The sequence below is a fragment of the Rhamphochromis sp. 'chilingali' genome (genome assembly GCF_963969265.1).
Source record: "Rhamphochromis sp. 'chilingali' genome assembly, chromosome: 2".
Taxonomy (NCBI): Eukaryota; Metazoa; Chordata; class Actinopteri; order Cichliformes; family Cichlidae; genus Rhamphochromis; species Rhamphochromis sp. 'chilingali'.
Window position 1 is genome coordinate 8,830,791 of NC_137930.1, and position 14,650 is coordinate 8,845,440.

A 14,650-nucleotide genomic window follows, 5' to 3' on the forward strand; every position below is an offset into this window, starting at 1 on the left:
ATCGCCTGTCTCACTCTACGAAGGGGTATGATTGCGACATCAAGAAAAAAAATATTATTGATCATTTTGAGAATAATTTTGATGTTCTGAAACAGCGTAGCACATTTTGAATTGCATCAGAATAATTCATACACTATGAAAGGTCAGTCTGACCGGATAGTAAATGGACTGTGGACCTCCATTATGATGCGACGCTCAGAGAAGATATGACCCTGCTGGGTGGGGTCCACGATGTGATGTTCCTTTAACTCTAATGATCTATTACGATCATTCTTTAAATGAACCTGAATGCACAAAAACACATAAAGCATATAACTACTCATCGACAGCAACATCATATTATATCATATCTACACCCTACCAGCTACACATGACTGAAGCCCCCAAGCCCCAGAGTACAAATGATTTCGAAATCACTAAGTAAAAAACTTGAGGACTCTGCTTCTTCTTGCAGTCTACAGAAGCACAAGAATGGCACCAAGCAGTTAGTCTTCTGTCAGCACTGGAAGATGAACTCAAATTGATTAGTAAAGGTAACCGAGGTAAAAGTGTATACATTCTCCATAACAAAACAATTATTTCTGTAATACTATAACAAATTTAGACTAAGACAATAAGATTCAGACTTAAAAAGTAGATAATAATGACTATAATTATTCTCTTTTTTAATTTAATTTTTTTATAGCTAGAACATGGTATTATTTGATATTGGGGTTTTAAGTTTTAGAACACCCCAATATTTCCAAATTTTTATTGAAAATTATGCAGTTTGTCTCATTTCACTCTGAAATGAAAGCATAGTACAAATAAGCAATTGGAGTAAAAAAAACAAACAAATCATGGAATCGATTTAGAGACATTAAACCTCCATGTTTGACATTTGACGCCACACACTGTGGAACCATCCTTTCGCCTACTCTATGCTGTACAAAGATCCTGTGTGATGAACTGAAGATTTCAAATTTTGATTCAGTCTTCAGAAGTCCACTGGTGGTGGTACATGGCCCAGGCAAGCTTATCTGTCTTATTCTGACGTCTTAGCAATGGCTTTCTAGCTGCAACTCGTCCTGTCAAGCTTGAAGTCTTCCCTTCACAGTTGAAACTGAGATTTGCTTACTACAATCACTATTAAGCTGTGCTTGAAGCTGTTGTCCTGTATATTAGCTATCATGCAAGCTGTTGCGTGAAGGAATCTACTGGACTATCCGGTTACATCAGGCTCTTTATGTACAGTTACAACAATGTTTGTTCTTATTTGGTGTCTTTTCTAAGGGCTTTTTAAATGTAGTATTTTACTTTAGTAGAAAATTTGTGTCTGATTAATTAAAATCTTAAGATCTGAAGATGAAATCAACTGAATGCAATCTGCTGTAGACACCAGAATGTTAAACAGTTATTGACAATATACTGCAGAATGCGGTATGTTGATACCAGCTGAAGTCTGCTCATGCAGAGAAAGTAACATGTTAAAGTAGCACCCATACGAAAGCGAAGAGAACTGTAAACATAACTTCCTGTATGTCAGGAAGTCACTGACGGCACTTAGTTCCTCTTTCAGGGTGTGAAACTGTTGCTGTTTGTATATTTGTCTCCAGCCAGAAGATCTGCATCGCTTATCATAGATGAAAGACGCATCAGCCAACATGGCTCAGGGGGAGCTCAGAGAGTCTGCCCTTACGATCGAGAGCCTCACTGCGCAGCTAGTTGATCTGCAGAAGGAGGTTGGCTTTTTATCTTACGTATAAGGCTTTAATTTCTGTCAGCCAAAATGCCTGTGTTTCTTAGTTCTAAGTGTGAGTACAGACCATGGTTCCATTACAGGAAGGATGTTAAATGATCTGAGTTTAGAAATAAACTGAGCTGATTAACATTGATGGTGAGTTTGCAGTTCCATAAGGGATGATCAGAGTAGTGTTCTACATATGCTCACCCTGAGTTAAGTGCATGCATGAGTAGGGAAAGAGAATTCAGGAAGCTATTAATAGATGAAACTTTGATATGATATTCAGAGAGATTTTTTTAATGCTCTTCATTTACAATTTCAATACAATAATACATATTCCAATGTCGCAAGAATGTATAGACTTGTAGAGCAATAGGTGTTTGCCTCAATGTTTCTTAATTTAGAAGATTGATGTCATATAATGACTGTCTCGATAGCTATCAGTATGAGTTTTTACAACTGTCTTCTATACATTGACATAATAGCTGCAGAAGTTTAGAGACATAAATACTGATCATGTCAGAACTCTATTTTTTACTGTAGCCCATCCAATCCTATGACATTTTTAAGATGTCATGAAAAAAAATGATGCCAAAATATAACTTACATGCCAAAGAATCTGGCTCTACAAAACTACCTGTGTTTAAAGTTAAAGTAAAAAAAAACAAAAAACCCCAACATCCTAACTTACTTACATTTCAATACTGATTAGTATTAACCTAAATCCTAAAGAAAAATTTACCAAATACATTTGAACAATGCTGTCACGCAGATCACAAAGCTAACAAAATTAAAGCACTGCTGAATGACACTGTGGACTTGCTTGTTCACCTCTGTCTTCTTTGCAAATATTGAGACTCATGGTTGGCGTGAACGTATAGCAGAGCTGGAGGCAGCATTGGTAAAGGAAAAAAATACGAGCCGCAAAATGCTAGCAGACAAAGAACGTGAGGTGGCTGAGATCCAAGCAAAGATGCAGCAGCAACTTCATGAGCATGAGGAGTTGTTTGATGTTAAACTTGCCCTGGACATGGAGATAAACATCTATCGTAAGCTTCTGGAAGGAGAAGAAGAAAGGTGAGGAAACAAAAATTTTGGCTCATCTTTTGACATCCCTTCTGAAAAGCTTTGATAACGCAGAACTCTTTAACTTTGCTTTTCTTTAGGCTAAAGCTGTCTCAAAGTCCTTCATCTCATGAAACCATGTCTCGAGGCTCATCCAGCAGTGGAAGTGTGTGCACCACTCAGGGAAAGCGGAAGCGTGTTGACATAGGGGAACAAAACGCCAGCAGCTCAATGTCAAAAGTGCACACTGCCTCAGCCACAGGACCCATCTATACTGACGAGATTGACAGAGGTGGCAAATTCATCTGCCTTCAAAACAGTGGAACTGAGGCAAGTTTGACATGATTCATGTCACTTCAAATGTATGTGGATTTCTAGAATAATTTTTGTGTATCAGACTTTCAAACTAAAACTATGTATGTGACAAGTCTAGTATTCTGGGTCACACTTGTTGGGATTTGGTACAGTTTAACAAAATACAAGTTTTTGAAAAAATGAATGTTTCCGATGTGTGCTATAAAACAGTTTGATTATAGATTTGGTTGATTTCGCAGAGAGCGCCTCACACCGCCAAGACAGCCTGCTTAATCATGTGACTTGGCTGCACCAACCACTCCTCATTACTATCATCTCTGAGCCCATCCACTCTGCTGCCAACTGTAACACAAAAACTATTTTTCTATCTTTTGTAGTAAATTTCAGCAAAAATGCATAACTGTGTGTTAAAACTGCATTAATGTTTTTCTGTAGGTATTCATGTGAACAACCAAAAATCAAACAGAACTGTATTTCTGAACTTTCTTTCTTGAATCTGTATTTAAATCTTAACATTTTCTCTTTTCGTGTCATTTTATTTTTGTTGACTTTTTTACAGTTACAGAAAAGCCACAAGTGGTTCATTTTTTTCTGGTCTGGTAAGCTGTAAAGGTTCTATATCATCCTGTTAAACTAAAACAGGGAATCAAAGGATCTTAGTTGCCCCGAACTACATGATTGTTGATGAATATATATTGATTGTTAATAAGGAAGTAAGGGCAGTGTGTTGCAACTGTTACAACTCTTTTCGTATAGAATGAAAACTGACTTTAGTCACTTCTGTGTTAGTACTGGGTGGTAAATGATTGGATCTAAGACACTATGAACATTCACTGAAAGCAAAAGCTTGCATTTTTAAACAGTATGACTCATTTCTGTGAATTAGTGTGTTGTGTATACAAATGCCACTGTATACACAGATGACTTAATTGTGATTGTATGTAAGTTTTTGATTATGAAAAAGCATCACTTTAACTGTTTTTTAAAAATATTTAAAGTACTTTCTGTGTGATATTTTGCATGCTATGGGTATATATCTCAATAAATTTATTCCCGAACTTACATTTGTCTGTATATATTTCAATTCAATTTTATTTTTATTCAATTCAATATTTGATGTCTTCAGTATGTATATACAATGTAAAAAGTAGCAAAAATAATTAAAAAACATTACATGAGAAGGTGGACACACTTTCTCATGCGATGTTTTTTAAATACATTAATGTAATGTAAATACATTACATGTTAAAGAAGTGGTGGTTAAAATGGTGGTTAAAGAAGTTTGTCGTGTTTGAGTGGTGGTGGGGACCAGTTTGTGGCATAATTTGCATAGTACAGTTTTCTGGGCCGTGTCAGACTTTTCATGACCAAACCATGTCCATGCTACAGAGGTAGCGCCTGGTTTAACAACAAGGTCCTCGACTTGTTTTGACTGGTCCTTCTGCTTGGAGCTAGCTGGTTCTGCCTCATCCTTGCTGGCCATGCTGGTATTCTCTGTGCCTTCATCTGCATGGTGACTGTAAGCGCCATTTTATAGTTACTTGATGTTTTTATTTGAGGTCATTTGTTTGCTGCATATTCTGAAATTTTATGTTTGAGAATAATATATATCATTTCAGTTTATTTTGAAAAGTCTCAACAGAAACTTGAGCTTTATTGTGAAAGGTTTATGTGGAAAATAAACAAGCGGATGGTGGAGCCATACAATGGTTTTACCGTCATTGTTGGTAACGAAAGTACGCGTAAAAACAGTCGCTTGTCCGTCCATAGTATGGTTATTATAAGTATAAGAGAAGGAGAGAACTTTAAGAAATAAAATAGCAACTACAGTGACCATCAAAACCATGAAAAAAATATTGCCATAAACAGTTTATTTTGCAACACCACAAAACAAACAATAGCGTATACAGGGTTCGTACGGATGCTTGAAATTAGGGCTGGGCGATATGGCCTAAAATTCATATCGCATATAATTTGAAGCATGTGCGGTAACGATATATATCACGATATATTCTTTTCTTCTGTATAATGTATTTTCCACACTATAAGGCACACTTAAAATCCTTTAATTTTCTCAAAAATCGAGAGTGTCTCAACATGTCTCAACTCTGTATATTTTTATATATTTTATTTATTGTTTACTCTATTTAATTTGTAAAATATGTGTACACACACACACACACACACACACACACACACACGTAGAAAAATATTTAGTATACACATCCAGAAATGCATATACTATTATATATTGTACATATATTTATTAGTTTCAGATGTAGCCATTCTTGTATTTTGCTTGTTTACATTATTGTATTTTGCACAACTCTGTTGCTTGTGAAGCTCGCACACAAGAATTTCACTCACATGTGCTGTACCAATGTACCTGCACATGTGATGTGACAATAAAAGTGATTTGATTTGCAATGGCGTGTCCAGCGGGGTGGCCTGGGGGGGCACAGGCCACCCCCCCAACCAGACTGGTCACCCCAGGTGCCACCCCAAAGGCAAAACAATAAAATTCAATCAAATATCAAATGTACGATTATGTTTTCACGGTGAAGCTCAGATATCCGAATGTAAGTGAATGCAGCATCGGCTTCTGCGCTATGTGCATCACGTTAGCAAAGGTAGGAGAGCCAAGCACGAAAGATGGCACCGCAGGAAACAATTTTTCGGTGAAAGAAAATGTGGACAGAATAAATGTCCCGGTAAGTAATATTAAGTTTGTTGAGTTTAGTAAACTTCGGTGAAATTAGAATCCCAAGGAAAAAATAACACTTAAAGAATTATTGCAGCCCTCGAATATTTCTGACAGTAGGCTACTGAGGGCAGCTAACATAAGAGTTATGAGTTATAAGATATAATCTAAGTCGTAACATTGCTGTATGGAGCTGCAGATTTGGTTGCAGGTTAACATAGCTGGACTGGCCATCGTGACTTATTTTTTATTTTTTTTTGTAATGGCATGAACAATGAGAGGTGGTGGATTGGCCAGATGCAGGTCGATGTGTAAAAATGACTCAGTTGTTTGGTGGTGGCTATGGCGGGGCTTCCACAGAGGCAACAGGTGGATGAGGGAAGGGGAGGCAGGAGGATAGCCCCGAGGCAGCCGCCAGTCCGAGTGTCAGGTGAACTGAACTTCAGGTAAGAAGTTATGAGCTGCAGTCTATCTGGGTCAGATATAAACCAAGTTTAGGTGGAGTTTATTTTCGTTGTGCTGACTTTTTACCCTCAGTTGCAATAACTCGTACTGCGTTCTAGCCAGCTTGATGGAGTTTTTAGGTGGGTGGGTGCTATCATGTTACTGATAGTGAACTTTATTTTATTCATAAGGTTAGTTAGTAGAGTTGCCAACGGCTCCTTAAAAAAATGGAATGGTCCCTCAATCAGAGAAAATATTACACGTTTCGTATTGAGCTGAGAAGAGACGCAGTTTGTCCCGAACTTTAGCTAGAATGGAAAAAGACACAAAGCTGGAGTTATTCTGTGTTTACGCTGCACAGCTGCCTCTTCTTCTCTCATTCTCCCCCTCCCTCTCCTGTTGCTACTTCAATCATGAAACTGATCAATGATCAGCTGATCGTCTCTCTTGTTTATTTATCGCCCACTTTGTGCCAGAAAGAGGAAACCAGCAGATGTCGCGCTAAACAACAGCAGCACGTTTAAGCTTGATCAGCTGTTGTTAGAATTTATTTAATATTAATTTCTAGTATCAGCTGATGTTTGCTGGAGCCACAGCTGTAAAGCTGCTGGTCATGATGTCGGTTTGGATATGTGGTGAGAGGGAAACATGAAGATGAAACCAGGAGATGTCCTTACTGAATCATCAGAGCTGTGATGGAGAAACAGGTTTACCTTTTAGGTGACATGAATGAGTTGAAGGGAAGTTATGAACTGTTTCTGAGAGACAAATAACACCAGCATCCTTTTCTAAGCAGCTGACAGCTGGTAACTGTGCAGGGGCGGATCTAGCAAAGTGTTGCCAGGGGGCAGGTAGGGCATTAACAGGGAAAGGGGGCACAAAGAAATACTTTTCTTTCTTATTCTCATTTAAAATATCTAGCTTTTATTAAATAATTATCTAAATCTTACAACCAAAGTTTTTATCTGACGTAAAATGTATAGAAATCATACATATACCAACAAGACTGTACATCACTGTCACAACAGCATTTGTTTTCAGTCAAAGGCTTTATGGCTTTAATACCTGGGGGGCCGGTCTCTAGTCAAAATGCCCGATTTTCTGTCCCAGTCCAGCCCTGCAGGTTAATACTGGCAGTGTCACCATGCCAGCTGACTGGATTTCATCATCAGCCAGTGTTGTTCTTTATCAATATTACCAAAGTTTACCATAAGGCAGCATAGAAAGTATTTACTTGCCTTTAGGTTTTATTCAAATGTTAGTCTTTTCAGTTGTTTCCCCACTTTTTTCCTGTTTCACAATCAAACACCAGTTTGTGAGAAGATTATCTTCTTTTTTTAACAGGCAGATAAAGTTTTGCATTGGCTAATTTGTCAATTGTTTGTTACAAATGTTCATATTTTAATATTAAAAAATGTTTTTGCCCAAAACATATGTGTACTATATGTCAGTAAAAATACTATGCAAATATTGCTGTCCTTGAATGCTGAGTAAACACTGACAAAACACTGATTGTATCTCTTGTCCTTTAGCAACGCAGTATCTAAAAACTTTGCACAGTAGTGGTTAAAATCTCATTCTAATAAGAGTTAAAAGCGCATTCGGTTATTAGGTTTACAGGGTTATTGAATTATGGTTAATAGAATTGTTTTTAACATTATCTGCCAATTACATCTGCCACCCTTCTCCAAATCTGTGCCCCTACCTGGCCCCCCCAACAAAAATTTTCTAGACACGCCACTGAAGAAGTGAAACAACTGCCTTATAGTATCTTAGAGGTTTTACATGGATTTTTAATATAGGTCACTGTGTTACTTTATAGAATAGTTTGCTGAAAAGCATCAACGCAGTTATATTTCTCTAAATGTCAATCACTTGTGAAATGTTTCTTTCCTCAGGATAAGGGATGGGTATTGATAAGATTTTCACGATTCCGATTCCATTTTCGATTCTGTTTAACGATTTGATTCTTTATTGATTCTCTTATCGATTCTTTTTAAAAAAAAAAAAGGAGAACACAGAGGTCGATTAGCTTAGAACTTTCTTTTATATCTTCTCTTTGAACAAGGTAGAGATCTTAAGAGATCCACTGTGGTGTCACAGGGTCCCCAGGAAAAAAAAATGTAAATGTAAAATAAATATTCTTCTGTAGCAATAACAAAGTATAACATAAATTATTCTGTGGCAATTACACAAGAATATCCAGTAATGTCCCTGCCTACAATTAAACACATTCACTTACCGAAAATCGGGGCATCTGCTGCGGCAAATGGGTGCAAGCCTTTGACCACAAACTTAGTCACTGCTCGGTGACATTCGTCTATCCTGGCCTGAAAGGAGACGCTACCGGTAGACTGCAGCGAGAACTGCCAACATCTGAGCCAGACTCTGTCTGTCTGTCTCATCATGGTCACCTAAATGCACAGTAATGGAAGGTTTTGTAATAAGGCAGATCGCGCTAACATAATATGCGCTGTTAGTTGATTATTTACCTGCCGCATTAACGGGAGAGGACGTGCAAACGTTACCGCTGCTGCTGGGTTGAGATTCACGAGTCCGGAGCGGAATTAAAAACACGACATTCATTTAAGGTCATTGCGTGTTTTGTGAGCAAATGCTTTTGCATATTCGTAGTGTTTCCTCTCTTAAATGAAATATCTACTTTGCAAGTATTGCAAGTTACCCTGTTGTCATCCGTTCTCTTAAAGTATAATCAAACTTTTGAGCGTTTGAGCCGCTTAGGCGCCGTGTTTCCTGCCAGGTAAATGACGCTCCGCAACGTGGTGACGTCATTCGGGTCGACTGGAATCGATAAGGGAATCGTTTGCAAAAATGGCAAACAATTCCAAGGAATTGAAACAGTTCGCAACAAGAGCCGGTTTTCGATACCCATCCCTACTCAGGATACTATCTCCAGCTGGGTTGTCATCTTCATCCTCCCCATCAACAGTGCCTTCAACCCCATCCTGTACACCTTGACCACCAGAGAGCAGGTGGAAGTTTTACTCTGTCATTGGCAGAGGAGACATACATTAAAGAAAGACGGCAAAAGCCTTACCTCGTCCAGATCTTTATGGTGACGTCACAAGGTCTGTGCTACCAGCCACCCGTTTACCTCCAGCAGGTGTCACTTATAAGCACAGAACCTTGCTATGCCTGATGATGTATTTGTAGAGATACAGCATTTTGTAAGCTAATTTTTATTGTTTTACTTGATCTTTAAGAACAAAGTGTGCTTCAACAAGACTTCAACAGACTTTTGCTTGGAAATAATCAGCAGTCACTGTGCCGTCTCATCGCGCTCTGACATTTATAAAATGTGATGACAACCCCAGAAACAAACACCAACCACCCTCAGCATGTGACTGTCTCATCATGCCGTTCAAGCTACATGTTGACTTTATATTTGCAATGAAATTTGAAAGGAAACCATTTCCATTTATTCACTTACGTTCAGTGTTGGGGAGTAACGGAATACATGTACCGCCGTTACGTATTTAAAATACAAAATATGAGTAACTGTATTCCATTACAGTTACCGTTTAAAAAGGTGGTATTCAGAATACAGTTACTTTGTTGAAATAAATGGATTACACTGCGGTACTTTCCTGTTTCATATTGTCGCGGGTCAGGACTGTTTGGGTTTTGTTTGACAGCTACGTTCTGTTGTTCCAGGCGGCAGCGTTACGGTTGCCATGGTTACAGGGCGACGCTCTCTCTCTCTCTCGCGACTGTGTTTCCTGGGTGAGAGAGCACCTTTTCGTTGTTGTTGTTGTTGTGCTAAGCTAACAGGCAGAATGCTACAAGCATAGCTCTAAAGAATGTAGCATCATGGGCAGTGTAGTCCGTGTTGCAGGGAGAATGCACTGCCATACACGTTATGTGTCTGTGAGCGCGAGGAGGGAGAAAAAGGGGAGTGGAAAGGTACGAGTTGTCATCGAGCAAAAACGGGAGCTGGAAGCATGTAAATATAATAATAACCACTTCAGCCAAGAAGAGAGCCTGATGAGCCCAGTTGTAAGTAAGCTATTAAGACTCGACTGTACACTGTGTTCGTGTTTTCCTCCGAAAACAACAAGTTCCATTGGAGCAGCCTTTCAACGCCTCTCTCTGTCTCTCGCAAGAAAAGTTGACCCACACAACAAAGTAAAGCTATTTTTGGCTACGAGCCGACAGGGACCCCGCCGTATTAGTCAGAGGTCCCTTTACTACAGTTCGGAGTCGCGGACCTTCAGTAATAGTAATAAATCACACAGCAATAGTACATTCACGTTGTTGTAAAAACCATGATAATATATTAATAAGTAATCCAAAGTATTCAGAATACGTTACTGTCATTGAGTAACGTAACGGAACACGTTACAGAATACATTTTGGGGCATGTATTCTGTATTCTGTAATGGAATACATTTTAAAAGTAACCTTCCCAACACTGATTACGTTCCTCCTTCATAAGGTGATACAGGTACATCCTGGAGAGTCATGTAGAGGCAGACATCCACCAATGTTCACATTCACACTCACATCCAGGGTAAAATCACCAAATATCCTAAAATGAATATATTTGGACCCAAATAGTGGTTTTTGTCATGGTCCTGCGACCATGACTCAGTGACTTTATGTTTATGTTCTTTATTGTTATTACTTTCATTATTATTCATGGCTGTTTTGGGATGGTTTGTGTTTGGGATTTTAGACACTGGGTTCTGGGTTTGTGCTCCCTCTGTTGGTCCCTGGTGTTAGTGTTCCCCTGTCTCGTCAGGTTAATCAGGTCCAGCTGTTTCCCCCACCTGTGTGTGATTTCCCAGTGTCTCTTCGTGTACTTATAGTGTGTGATTTCCTCTGCTCCTCGTCGCGTCGTCTGTGTTCATACCCTGTAAAATCCCCTGCGTGCTCTCCCTGCTGTTCTCCCTTCATGTTCAGGTTTGCCACTCCTTTGTGTAGTTTCACCCAGTTTAGTTCATCCTTAGTTCTGTTTTGCCATCTCCACTTTATGTTTGATATTGTCAATAAATCGCCTTCACATCTGAGTAAGTGCTGCATTTGAGTCCTCCTTTCCACTCTTCACACGGCCGCTGCCCCGGACCGTGACAGTACGACGCGACCACAACATGGACCCAGCAGCGCTTAACCCGTCCAGGGAGCTACGGGAAAATCTCATCAATGCCACACAGGAGCTCATCGACCGGTGGCTGGAAAACCCGGGTGGCACGTCCCAGCGCGCTATAGAGAGGCGGCTACAGCGTCTGGTGACCGGTCTCCCATGGCTTCTGGGCTCGCTTTGTTCGTGGGAGCGGGAGTTCCTCCTTTTGGACCTCGGACTTCACCCCCCGTCTGCTTTTACTTTCGAGCAGCCCGAGGCGGTGAGCGAGCGACATGTTCTGGCTTCCCCAGATTCCGGGACTCTGTTTTCTGGGGCTATTCAGAGCGGGATGAGAGACAGTGTAGATAGCTTACCTACCTTCGTGGTAACGGATCCTTCGCAAGTGGGCGTCTACAAACCCTCTGTAAAACCGAGAGACTGTTTCTCTGCCGCTCCTTCTGAGCCAGGACTTTATCACCATTCTCCGGCTCAGTTCTGTGTCCAGCCACAAGCTCCCAGGTCTGTGGCTCAACCGTTAGCCTCCCTAAGGGCTCAATTACCCGTTCTGCCGCCGCTCCAGTTAGCCACTCAGCCACCACCACCGCTAGCATCGCTACAGCCCACAGTTCCGGTAATGGCTGAGCCACAATTTTCGCACTGTTTTTCCACCGCTGTTTCTGGGCAGGGAGACAAACTGTTTCGCTACGGACCTGTTCCTCAAAAGCTGGCAACATTAGAGACTGTTGCTCACTCCGGGGCTTCCCCAGAGGCTGGGTTACTGCCCTCAGCTTACTCTGGACCCCTGGAGGCCAAGATGCCAGCTGTGAACTGCACCGGGCTGTCACTGCCTGAGCAGGGTCAGTACTCTGCGCAGCTGCAGCCCTCCGTACGTGCGCCAGAGGCCCACGTGCCTACTGGTTTTGTTTCACGTGCGCCAGAGGCCCACGTGCCTACTGGTTTTGTTTCATGTGTGCCAGAGGCCCACGTGCCTCCTAGTTTTGTTTCGTGTGTGCCAGAGGCCCATGTGCCTCCTAGTTTTGTTTCGTGTGTGCCAGAGGCCCACGTGCCTCCTAGTTTTGTTTTGTGTGTGCCCGCTGGTTCTGCGGCTGTTTTCGCTGGGGGGCCCGAGGAGCCCGTCCAGCCTCCTGCTTCGCCTGCTGGGGGGCCTGAGGAGCCCGTCCGGCCTCATGCCACACCGGCTGCCACGTCGGCTGGGGGGCCCGAGGAGCCCGTCCGGCCTCCTGTGGCTGCTTCTCCACCTGTGGCTGCTTCTCCACCCGTGGCTGCAGCGCCGCCTCCTGCAGTACCACCACCTGCAGCGCTACCACCTGCTACTACCACGCCTCAGCCTGAGGACGCAGCCTCGCCTGGCCCGGCTTCATCCACGCCTGGCCCGGCTTCATCCTCGCCTGGCCCGGCTTCATCCACGCCTGGTCCGGCTTCATCCACGCCTGGTCCGGCTTCGTCCACGCCTGGCCCGGTTTCAGTTTCATCCACGCCTGGTCCGGTTTCAGCTTCATCCTCGCCTGGTCCGGTTTCATCCACGCCTGGCCCGGTTTCATCCACGCCTGGCCCGGTTTCAGCTTCATCCTCGCCTGGTCCGGTTTCATCCACGCCTGGCCCGGTTTCAGCTTCATCCTCGCCTGGCCCAGCTTCAGCTTCATCCTCGCCTGGTCCAGCTTCAGCTTCATCCTCGCCTGGCCCAGCTTCAGCTCCAGCGTCAGCTTCGCCTGGTCCAGCTTCAGCTCCAGCGTCAGCTTCGCCTGGTCCAGCTTCATCCACACCTGGTCTGGCTTCATCCTCGCCCGGTCCGGCTTCATCCTCGCCCGGTCCAGCTTCATCCTCGCCCGGTCCAGCTTCAGCTTCTGCTTCAGCCTCGCCCAGCCCGGCTTCGGCTACAGCTTCGTCCTCGCCCGGCCCAGCTTTCGTGTCTGCATCCTCGTCTGGTCCAGCCTTCGTGTCTGCATCTTCGTCTGGTCCAGCCTTCGTGTCTGCATCATCGCCTGCAGCAGCGTCTTCAGCATCCGCACCATCGCCTGCAGCAGCGTCTTCAGCATCCGCACCATCGCCTGCAGCAGCGTCTTCAGCATCTTCGCCCGCTGCGGCCCCGGCTTCTGTGCCTTCAGCCTCGCCTGGCCCAGCCTCGTTTGGGTCTGGAGCTAAACGGCCGTTTTCTAGACCGCTGGCTAGGCTACTGGCCGGGCGCCGTCGCCTGACTGGCCGCCGTTGCCTTCCGCACGGCCGGCCCCCGGACCGCCATCGCCTGAGCGGCCGCCGTTGCCTTCCGCACGGCCGGACCCCGGACCCTCTTCGCCTGAGTGGCCGCCGTTGCCTTCCGCACGGTCGGCCCCCTGAACTTTTTGCGCGCCGTCACGGCCTTCTTCGTGGACGGCCTCCCGAACTCTTTACGCGCCGCCACGGCCTTCTTCGTGGCCGGCCGCCTGAACTGTGTTTTGGACTCTGCTCCCCTGTGAGTTTTTTTTTTTTTTTTTTGTGAACATTTGTTTGGGACTCTGGGGCCTCCGTCTTTGGTCTTGGCCCGGTCCCTCCGTCCTGGGCCCCCTGCCGCCCGCCCGGATCTGGTGGTGTGTTTCTGTGGCTGTCGGGGGCCAGCCCTTGAGGGGGGGGGGGGGGGTACTGTCATGGTCCTGCGACCATGACTCAGTGACTTTATGTTTATGTTCTTTATTGTTATTACTTTCATTATTATTCATGGCTGTTTTGGGATGGTTTGTGTTTGGGATTTTAGACACTGGGTTCTGGGTTTGTGCTCCCTCTGTTGGTCCCTGGTGTTAGTGTTCCCCTGTCTCGTCAGGTTAATCAGGTCCAGCTGTTTCCCCCACCTGTGTGTGATTTCCCAGTGTCTCTTCGTGTACTTATAGTGTGTGATTTCCTCTGCTCCTCGTCGCGTCGTCTGTGTTCATACCCTGTGAAATCCCCTGCGTGCTCTCCCTGCTGTTCTCCCTTCATGTTCAGGTTTGCCACTCCTTTGTGTAGTTTCACCCAGTTTAGTTCATCCTTAGTTCTGTTTTGCCATCTCCACTTTATGTTTGATATTGTCAATAAATCGCCTTCACATCTGAGTAAGTGCTGCATTTGAGTCCTCCTTTCCACTCTTCACACGGCCGCTGCCCCGGACCGTGACAGTTTTACAGATTATTTTCTACTGATAAAGACCTGGCTGGCTGATTTCCAGTGAAAACAGAACTTTTCCTGGAAATTAACAAAAAACATCTTTTTTAATGTCTGGGCAATGAGCTACCAAAGCTTTTTATGTAATTTTATTTTTTATTTCTTACTATCGAAGCCCCAAAAGTCA

The 14,650-nt window shown here is 43.4% G+C and overlaps 1 protein-coding gene across 1 annotated transcript; it reads left to right on the forward strand.

The window, feature by feature from the left end:
• Nucleotides 1–1,612: 1,612 nt before the first annotated feature.
• LOC308392595 (lamin-B1.S-like) lies at nucleotides 1,613–3,133 on the forward strand (the record flags this gene model as incomplete). The annotated part of the gene is made up of 3 exons (XM_080875669.1): nucleotides 1,613–1,721; nucleotides 2,580–2,800; nucleotides 2,890–3,133. The coding sequence occupies exons 1-3, from the start codon at nucleotides 1,623–1,625 to the stop codon at nucleotides 3,131–3,133; spliced, it is 564 nt and encodes a 187-aa protein (XP_080731795.1). The 5' UTR covers nucleotides 1,613–1,622.
• Between the last annotated feature and the right edge of the window lie 11,517 nt (nucleotides 3,134–14,650).